General features: G+C 44.0%; 1 protein-coding gene across 2 annotated transcripts in view; it reads left to right on the forward strand.

The window, feature by feature from the left end:
• Positions 1 to 9638, forward strand: part of DNAJC15 (DnaJ heat shock protein family (Hsp40) member C15) — a 35194-nt gene extending 25556 nt beyond the window's left edge. The window contains exon 6 of one of the 2 annotated variants that reach the window (XM_070751392.1): positions 9404 to 9638. In XM_070751392.1, coding sequence (XP_070607493.1) covers positions 9404 to 9513 — 110 coding nt within the window. In that variant the 3' untranslated portion in view covers positions 9514 to 9638. Of the gene's footprint in view, positions 1 to 4222; positions 5069 to 9403 lie in introns of those variants that run through there. The other variant, XM_070751393.1, reaches the window with a different exon arrangement.
• Positions 9639 to 10681: the final 1043 nt, after the last annotated feature.

The raw sequence follows: 10681 nt of genomic DNA on the forward strand, positions 1-10681 counted from the left end.
AAATTAATTCTGACCTCATTAGGGTGAAAGGGGTAGAAGGCCCGTTGATGGGGCTGATTTAATAAATCACATTATAGCTCAGACGTGGTAGAGGCACAGGCTAAAATCAATTTGGATGTAAACAATGATGGGTTTCGTTAAACAATGATCTAAATGCTGCCACTCAGCCTCGATGTGACACGCTTGGATAGTGTGAGATCTCCGGGGCTGAGTAGGGAGACTTATGCCTCGTTGTTTTAAAGAGGCTCTCTTCCACTAAGTGCAGCACAACGTGGGAAGCAGAGTGTATGTTTTGCCTGCGACACATTGTGTACAGCCCACAAGCCTTTAGATGTCAAGGTCCTCTTCAGACACGATGGACGAACATCATATACATACATACATACATACATACATACATACATACATACATACATATCTACACGTGTACATGGGATAAACATAGATCCATCCTAAGATAAAATACAGAAAACAGTATAAGGGCAGACTAGATGGACCATGAGGTCTTCTTCTGCTGTCAATCTTCTATGTTTCTACATGTACACATATACATACACACCACACATACACAAACATGTATATATTCTATCTATCTCTCCCCCTCTCTATTTCTCTCTCTCTCTCTCTCTCTCCCTATCTATTATCTATCTATATCTATATCTCTCCATCTATCATATATCTATTATCAATCTCTCTCTCTTTCTATTTATTTCTCTCTCTCTCTCTCCCTCCCTCTCTATATATCTATATATCTGCCACATGTTTTTTTGCTGAATTTGAAAATTAAGGGAGACTAGGATAGATCTATTTCGGCCTTATTTTGCCCTCATCAGCTAGCCATACCCACTGGGACTTGAACCTGCCACCTTTGCCTTGTAAGGCGGAGAATTATCCTCTAGGCTACAGTATCCAATCCCTTCAGCTCTGCACCAGGGAAGGGTTACATATTTTTGTGTCGAATCACCCTGGTGTATTGAAGGAACATCACAGCTCCTTTTTTGCCTCTCGGCCCAACCCAGGGCCATCTATATATCTATATATCTATATCTATATCTATATCTGTCTGTCTGTCTGTCTGTCTGTCTGTCTGTCTGTCTGTCTGTCTGTCTGTCTGTCTATCTATCTATCTATCTATCTATCACTGTCCATTCTGAATACATAATAGTAAAGAGGAAATTTGAGAATTTGAAAAAGGTTTAATGCACAAACGGCAGGAACTAAACCCCATCCTGGCTCTCTCAGGGCTTCCAAAATGCTTTGGATAAACCATCATCCTAACCAGGTCTAACATTGATCATGCCATTCTCCCTCCTTTCTCCCTGCATTGTTGCCCTGAACGGATGCTTAGGAAAGGCAGCTTGTGACATTCCATAGCGGGGAACTACTTTCTCGCTGACGGGGGGGGAAGGGGGGCAGGGCGGTGTTAGTGCGTGGCGAACTCACAAACAGCGGAGACTTTGCAACGTTTTCGGCAGCGTGTGGCAGATGGTTGCCACTTGGGGGGGGGGGGGGGAGACAGAAAAAGAGAAAAACTCCAGATTCCGGACGACTGAACTGTAACCAAATTGGTTAGATGGACTGGAAAGAAGCCGCAGCGTTGAAGACTGAGGGAATTTTCATCCGACGTTCCTGGCTGGTTAGCGCAAGGCGTCCTTTTCTCCCCTCAGACAAAAAGTTATTCAAACCGAATCCCCTCAGGTGGGGTTTTCGATGCTGACAGAAAGTGTTCTGTCGGTCTCTCTGGCAGAATCCTCCCAAAAATTCACAGGTACAAATTTCAGACACACACACGTTTGAAAATTCAAAACAATGTTCTTTATAATGAAAATTCACTTAACCTAAGCCCTCTTTTGGTATAGCAAAGAGCACTGTCTCCAAACAAACTGTTAATTGGTACAAGTCCCTTATCAGTTCTGAGATACTTAGTTTGCAGCTGTGAGGCAAGTCACAGTCCTTCTTCTTTCACAAAGTGAAACACACTTGGCTCTGGTTTAGTTTCAAAGCCGGGAAAAATCAGCACACAAAAGGTCAAAGTCAGTGAAGCAGTCACGAAACACAACGATCAGATAATCCTCCACAATGACCAAACCCACAGGCTGCTATTTATAATGACCACAGCCCCACCCAACCACAGGTGGCTTCATTTTCTTTGATAATAATCTCTCAGTTGTTGCTGCCTATGCATCGCTCTCTGCATGCGTGGCTGTACCATTAACTCTTGTTCTGAATCCAAGGAGGAGCTAGAGAATTGATCTCCTTCTGAGCTGTTTGCCCCACTCTCCTCCTCCCTGTCACTCATGTCCTCTTGGTCAGAGGAGCCTTCATCAGTAGATTCCACTGGGGGCAAAACAGGCCTGCAGCATGTGGATGTCTCCCCCACATCCACAGTCCTTGGGGCAGGAGCTGGGCCAGAGTTAACCACAACAGAAAGTAAATACGGAAGGCCGAGAAGTCTCACCTTGCCAGTGCTCAGACATGGGTCCACTCCCAGTGAAGGGCTCCCCATCGCCGGTGCTCCTGATGACCTCATGCGAGCAGCAGCGTGAGATTCGGCTTCTTCGCATGCGCAGGAAGCGGAATCTCACGTGAGGATGCTTGCGCACGTGAGATTTCTGCGATTTTAACCTATTTCTTTGCTTCTGCGCATGCATAGGAAGCAAAATCTCACGAGGGGACATGTACTTGCCTGAGATTTCAGCAATTTTATGTTTCTGTGTATGCGCGGAAGCAAAAATATAATTATTTATTGGACTTGTATGCCGCCCCTCTCCGAAGACTCGGAGTGGCTCACAACAAAATACAAAGCACAAATCTAATATTAAAAACAATTATAAAAACCCATTATAAAACAGTCATACCATCCAATTAAACCAAAGATAAAATGAAACAGCTAAGGGTCCGTTATGTCCGCCAAGCCTGGCGGGATAGGTGGGTTTTTAGGAGTTTGCGAAAGGCAAGGAGGGTGGGGGCAGTCCTGATCTCCGGGGGGAGTTGATTCCAGAGGGCCGGGGCTGCCACAAAGAAGGCTCTTCTCCTGGGGCCCGCCAGACGACATTGCTTAGTCAACGGGACCCGGAGAAGGCCAACTCTGCAGGACCTAATCAGTTGCTGGGATTCGTGCGGCAGAAGGCGGTCCCGAAGGTATTGGCAATAAAAATATTGCCAAAATCTCTCTTTCGCACGCGTTCCCTCGCAAGATTTTCCCTCCTGCGCATGCTGGGATGCACACATGTGCACACAGGATAACTGAAGATGTGTGCACAACTCACCTGTATCAGCAATAATAGGAATACAGTGGTACCTCTACCTAAAAACGCCTCTACTTACGAATATTTCTAGATAAGAACCGGGTGTTCAAGATTTTTTTGCCTCTTCTCAAGAATCATTTTCCACTTATACAGCCAAGCCTCCGAAACTGTTAGGAAAATGCAGGGAGAAGCCTCCGTGGGGCCTCTCTAGGAATCTCCTGGGAGGAAACAGGGTCAGAAAAGGCAGGGAGAAGCCTCCGTGGGGCCTTTCTAGGAATCTCCTGGGAGGAAACAGGGCCAGAAAAGGCAGGGAGAACCCTCCATGGGGCCTCTCTATGAATCTCCTGGGAGGAAACAGGGCCAGAAAAGGCAGGGAGAAGCCTCCGTGGGGCCTCTCTAGGAATCTCCTGGGAGGAAACAGGGCCAGAAAAGGCAGGAAGAAGCCTCCGTGGGGCCTCTCTAGGAATCTCCTGGGAGGAAATAGGGCCGGAAAAGGTGGGGAGAAGCCTCTGTGGGGCCTCTCTAGTAATCTCCTGGGAGGAAACAGGGCCAGAAAAGGTGGGGAGAAGCCTCCGTGGGAGGAAACAGGGCCTCCACCCTCCCTGTGGTTTCCCCAATTTCACACATTATTTGCTTTTACATTGATTCTTGTGGGAAAAATTGCTTCTTCTTACAAACTATTATTCTTAAGAACCTGGACACGGAACGAATTAAGTTCGTAAGTGGAGGTACCACTCTACGCCCTGGACTGCAGTGATTCACTTAAGAAATACGAAAAGAAAAGTCGTGACAACAGGACTAAATTCCCTTGACAAATGTCTCATTCAGCAAAAACAAATTTTTGGCCTCAATTTTGGTCATAATTCGAGGACCACCTGTATATAAAATCTCTTTCCCACAACTAATGACCGTAAGTATTATTAGGTTCGGTTCCAGCGTCTGATTTCTTTCTTTCTTTCTTTTTCCCTCCTAAGGTGGCTCTCCATACCTGGCCACCAAAATCAACGAAGCCAAGGATCTGCTGGAATCAAGCAGGAAGAATTAAAGACATTTTCACCGCACCTTTTTAAAGGCCACATAAAAAACATCTTGCTTTTCCCATTAGTAGGGGAAACTACAGCACAGAAACCAAACTTTGGGCTCGTTTAATAAAGTTTCGGCAGATCTGAAGACGCCGTTTGGAGGAATTCATACTTAAATCCAACCTCTGGCCTTCAAATCTCATTCATGGTATCCGGGGAATATTATCCTGGAAGTGTAAAACCACGATGCAAAAAAGTTAGGATTGATATTCTCTTTTTAATACGTCGAATCCAGGTTTTTGTTTTTTTGTTAGCCAAAAAAAAAGTCTTTTCTTTCCTTTGAAGAACCAGAAGTGTTGTAGATTATAATGATTTTAATGACCCCATGATCCCTTGCAGGGTGGAGTCTGGGCTAGCAGAGTGTTTTACTGGCTGGATGCCTTTCCCTGTCGCCAATGTGGAGTTTCATTCTGCAGATATATTCTCAATGTGTCCAGAGAAATGTCTGTCTCTACCTAGGATCGAACTCACAGCCTCCTGACTGCGAGGCGAGAGCGCCACCTCCAGGCCACTGCGCCACTGTAGATTACAATGATTATATTGTACAAATATGAATTCCCGGTCTGCCGTGAAAATTATGAAATGGATGCGTTGGGCCTGTGTATTTTTCCCCATTGCACTGTTAGAGAAGTGAGGAGCCTGTCTTATTTTTAAAGATTTTAAAGATATTTATATAGCCGAGTCTGCAAGAGGTTGGGTGGCTTATAAGTCTAATAAATTAAATTATATTAAGTTAAATTTGTGAGATGTCTTGGACAACATGAAGCAAAATGCACAATATATGTGTGGTACCTTGCTCAACAGTAGTAACTGTGAGATGGACTTTGGAGTCCTAGTGGACAAGCATTTAATTATGAGCCAGCCGTGTGAAGCAGCTGCCAAAAAAGCCAACACAGTTCTTGGCTGCATCAACAGAGGGAGAGAATCAAGACCACGTGAAGAGTTAATACCACTTTATAAGGCCTTGGTAAGTGCCACATTTCTTCAGTTTTGGTCACCACGATGCAAAAAGGATGTTGAGACTCTATAAATTGTGCAGAGAAGAGCAACAAAGATGATTAGAAAATATATGAAGAACAGTTGCAGGAACTGGGCATGGCTAGTTTAATGAAAAGAAGGACTGGGGAAGACATGATAATGGTGTTCCAATAACTCAGGGGTTGCCACAAAGAAGAGGGAGTCGGGGTATTCTCCAAAGCACCTGAGGGTAGAACAAGAAGCAATGGGTGGAAACTAAACAAGGAGAGAAGCAACCTAGAACTAAGGAGGAATTTCCTGACAGAACAATTAATCAGTGGAACAGCTTCCCTCCAGAAGTTGTGAATACTTCAACACTGAAGTTTTTAAGTAGATGTTGGATAACTACCTATCTGAAGTAGAGTAGGGTCTCCTGCCAAAGCAGGGGGTTGGACTAGAAGACCTCCAAGGTCCCTTCCAACTCTTGTTCGTATGTTTGTTACATCCATACACTCCCCAGTGACTTTTTTTTTCTGGTGGCACGTTTTTGGACCTCGATCCTGAGGTCTTAACTCGGAGAAAAGGTGTCCTCCCTTCAGCAAAGGGTACAGATTTGACATCTTCAATGAAAAGGTTTGATTGACTTCCACTAATGAGGCAGGTGGTAACCAGGAAAAAAAAAACCGTTCTGTTCTCTCCGTGTGATCTGCCTTCCTTTCCCCCTTAGCCAAATTGCTCTAGTAAGCCATGAAAATGCTTATTTTCGCTTGATTGTGCGAGATGACACGGGCGGCAAATTCCCCATTGAATCCTTGCTCTTCTCGAGGGAAATGGTCAGTATTGGGTTCCTAAATGGATGGGGAGGGAGGTAACAGCGCGCCAGTAGCGGGAAACCAATCTGCATGCGCAGATCCAGGTGACTGGTGTGTGGGCGCGCATGTCGGAGCGAGATTGGTTTCTGTGCATGCGCAAGAAGCAAAATATTGTGAGAGAATGTGTACGCGAGAGATATTTTGGCAATTTTTCACTGAAATCTCACGTGCCCGGGCATCTCCTCACAAAATGTGCTTCCCCGCATGCACAGGAGCAACATCTCATTTTGAGAAATGTGTATGCACACTGGACATTCACGCATTTCCGCTGGTCACCAAGAGCTGCGGCAGGATCGGGAATCCGCCCCTGAAATTGTAAAAAGCTGAGGTAAAAATGGAAACAAATGTAAATAAAAATAGTTGCCATTTGGATGTAGAAGGTCATTCAGATCACAAAAGAGGAAGGACCGAATGGCAACAATTTTTATTTACATTTGTTTCCATTTTTACCTCAGCTTTATATATACTGTATCTGTGCCTCTTTGTTTCCAACCGAATTCATTATGCCTATTTTGTGTGAGGTATATTTCATTCTTCCGCTTCAAGGTTGTGGAAGGACTTTGTGTTTTTCAACCTTGCTTAAGTTTATAAATTAGGTCCCGTTTTAAATTAAGATAAGCTTTAAAGGATCTCCGGGTGATTTTAATTAGTTTTAACCTCTCGCCACACGAGTTGTGAGAAGGACTCCTGAGTCTAAAAAGCCAAGGTGCTTTTTTTGCACGAGGTTTGGGAAATAAGAAACAGCCAAAGCAAAGCCAGTACAGGTGGCATTAATTTAGAGCAGCGGTTCTCAACTTTTCTAATGCCGCGGCCCCTTAATACAGTTCCTCATGTTGTGGTGACCCTCAACCAGTGATGGGCAGCAGATGCAGAACTCTTAATGGCATCGGACCAGAATACCTTCGGGATTGACCGCCTTCTGCCGCACGAATCCCAGCGACCGATTAGGTCCCACAGAGTTGGCCTTCTTCGGGTCCCGCCGACTAAATAATGCCGTCTGGTGGGACCCAGGGGAAGAGCCTTCTCTGTGGTGGCCCCGGCCCTCTGGAACCAACTCCCCCCAGGGATTAGGACTGTCCCCACCTTCCTTGCTTTTCGAAAGCTTTCAAAGACCCACCTATGTCAACAGGCATGGGGAAACTGATATACCCCTAGCTATTATGGTTTATGTATGGTGGGTTAGGTTGTGTGATTGTTTTTCTTTTTATAATAAGGGTTTAAAATTGTTTTTTAACATTAGATTTGCACATGGTGTATTGTTCTGAGCCGCTCCAAATTCTCGGAGAGGGGCGGCATACAAATCTAATAAATTATTATTATTAATTAACCTCATTGAGAAACTGCCAAGATTTATCACATGCACGACTTTAGCTTGTAAATGAGACTTTGTGTATAAAGATTTGAAATATCTCTGCATAGATTCCTCCTTTGTTTTCAAGCTGGGTGTTATGGTTGGCTCTGGCCTAGCTCCTGCCCCAAGGAATGTGGAGGTGGATGCAGGGGAAACGTCAACATGTCATAGGCCTGTTTTATTGCCGACAGAGTCAGGTAGTGCAGTTTCCTTGGACGAAGAAGAAGATGGGGGTGACTTGGAAGAGAGGGGCTTGGCACACAGCCCAGGAAGCCAATCTCCATTATCTTCGGTCGATTCTGATGCGGAAGTCTTGGACCCACGCAGGCGCAGAGTTATGCGTAGAAGAGACCAATTGAGGACATATTACAGGAGATAAGAGAGGCCACCTGTGTTTGGGTGGGGCTCCAGCAATTAGAGCTGCTGATACAAATAGCAGCATGTGGGCTTGGCCATTGTGGAAGATTATCTGATCGCAGTTCTTCAGGATCGATCGTGTCTTGCTGCTTTCCGGACTTTGTTGATTTTCCATGCCTTTGAAACCAAAGCAGATCAAAGTGTGTGTGTTTCACTCCGTGGGAAGAAGGAGGGCTGTGAAGTTTCTTCACAGCTGCTAGCTAAGTACTTAAGGACTGATTAAGGGAATTGTACAGCCTACCAGTTTGTTTTGGGGACGAGTGCTCTTTGCAATACAAAAAGGGTGCTTTGTTTTCTTTTGCATTTTGTGATAAAGAAGATTGTTTTGAATTTTCAGACGTGTGTGTGTCTGAAATTTGTACCCGTGAATTTTCAGGAGGCTCCTACCAGAGAGCCCGGCAGACCACTGGGTAGGCTGAGGTAGAACAGAGACTGAAAAGAGGCGATTATGGGAACCTATTTCCCTGGAGCGAACGGTCGAGCTATATAGTTATTTCTCAATAATTTTGCAAAATGAAGGGAAAAAAACATTTCAACGATTTGTCTGAGAGCCCGATACACAACAGAATTCTGCTGGTTGATCAGTAAACGGCTGGTTGGTGTAAATTGCTTTGGGGGACAAATTGATCCAGTAAGTGAGGTGTGAAAAATTTGAGTCTTAAGGTGATAGACTGCGGTTCACATCCTTTCAGTTAAATGGTGCAATGCTGCGGGTTTTTTCCCTTCAGGCACAATTCCAGACGAATTTGTTCTAGAGACATTTCTTACAGAAAAAAAATATGACTTAATTGGTGAACATGTTTCCATTGATTTCTGTAGTTTCCTGGGTACAAGGCGGGATGCATCTTACCTATTGGCAATCAATCAAGGATCTACCAGATCGTCCAACCGTATCTCCAAATCCAGAACGAGCCAATAAGTTAAAATCCTGAGCCACTTTAGGAAAACCCAAGCATGCTGAATTGGGTTAAATTTAATTTCTGTCTTTGGACAACATAAGGATCCCTCCCTCCTTCTCTCTCTCCCTTCCTTCCTTCCCTCCTTCCCTTCCAGCTGCTGTGGCCTAGAGGTGCCTAAGCAGGAGGTTGGACTAGATGACCTTCAAGTCCCTTTCAACTCTGTTAATTTGTTATGCTCCTTCCTTCCTTCCTCCCTCCCTCCCTTCCTTTTTTTCTCTGATATGATTTTTTATTTATTTCCAAGATTAAAATGTTTGTTCCTTTTCCTTCCTTCCTTCCTTCCTTCCTTCCTTCCTTCCTTCCTTCCTTCCTTCCTTCCTTCCTTCCTTCCTTCCTTCCTTCCTTCCTTTTTTTCTCTGATATGTTTTATTTATTTCCAAAATTAAAATATGTTTGTTCCTTTTCCTTCCTTCCTTCCTTCCTTCCTTCCTTCCTTTTTTCTCTGATATGAATTTCTATTTATTTCCAAGGTTAAAATATAATCTTCCTTCCTTCCTTCTTTCTTTTTACTAATAAGGCCATAATAAATACCCACTGGAGAAGAGCTGGGAACAATTGAGGGCAAAAGAAGAAGGGGACGTCAGAGACCGAGGTGGCTGGCTGGAGTTATTGAAGAAATCGGAATGACCTTAAATGGATGAGGATGGTAGAGGACGAAGGCCTGGGGGAATGTTGTCCAGGGGACCACGATGGGTCAGAAATGACTTTGCAACTAACAACAAAGATTAAATAATAATGAAGAAGTCAGCTAATGATTATTGCAAATGTGCTTGTCTGTTAAGATGAAAAATCTTTCTTTTCAATGTGAATAACTCTAACTTCTATTCAAGATACCCTGTTGTTACTTCTTCAAGATGTGAGAGCTGGAGGCTTTCATCTGTCAGAAATGGTATCTGGTATTCTATTCTAAGTGGTCAAAGCAATAGAAACTGCAGTTTAACGTTTCCAAATGTAAAAATAATGTACTTATGGAAAAGGAATCCTCAATCTGAGTATTGTATGTGTTAGCAAGAACTTCAGAAGAGAAGGATTTAAGGGTCGTGATTTCTGACAGTCTCAAAATGGTGAACAGTGCAGTCAGGCAGTAGGGAAAGCAAGTCGAATGCTTGGCTGCATAGCTAGAGGTATAACAAGCAGGAAGAGGGAGATTGTGATCTTGCTGTATAGAGTGCTGGTGAGACCCCATTTGGAATACTGTGTCCAGTTCTGGAGACCTCACCAGAAAAAGATATGGATAAAATTGAACGGGTCCAAAGACAGGCTACAAAAATGGTGCAAGGTCTTAAGCATCGAACTCATCAGGAAAGACTTCATGAACTCCATCTGTCTAGTCTGGAGGACAGAAGGGAAAGAGGGGACATGATTGAAACATTTAAATATGTCAAAGGGTTAAATAAGGTTCAGGAGGGAAGCGTTTTTAATAGGAAAGTGAACACAAGAACAAGGGGGCACAATCTGAGGTTAGTTGGGGGGAAGATCAGAAGCAACGTGAGAAAATATTATTTTACTGAAAAAGTAGTAGATGCTTGGAACAAACTCCCAGCAGACGTGGTTGGTAAATCCACAGTCACAGAATTGGAACATGCCCTGGGATAAACATAGATCCACTCTAAGATAAAATACAGGAAGTAGTATAGGGGCAGACTAGATGGAGCAGGAGGTCTTTTTCTGCCGTCAATCTTCTAGGTTTCTAAGATGGCAATATTCCCAACCTGCATTTGACATGCACATCTTATACGTGGCTTTGAGCAGCCAAAATTTCTGGGTTTCTCCCAGGAGTGAAAAGAAGGAACAA

This window comes from Erythrolamprus reginae, chromosome 4 (assembly GCF_031021105.1).
Source record: "Erythrolamprus reginae isolate rEryReg1 chromosome 4, rEryReg1.hap1, whole genome shotgun sequence".
NCBI lineage: Eukaryota > Metazoa > Chordata > Lepidosauria > Squamata > Dipsadidae > Erythrolamprus > Erythrolamprus reginae.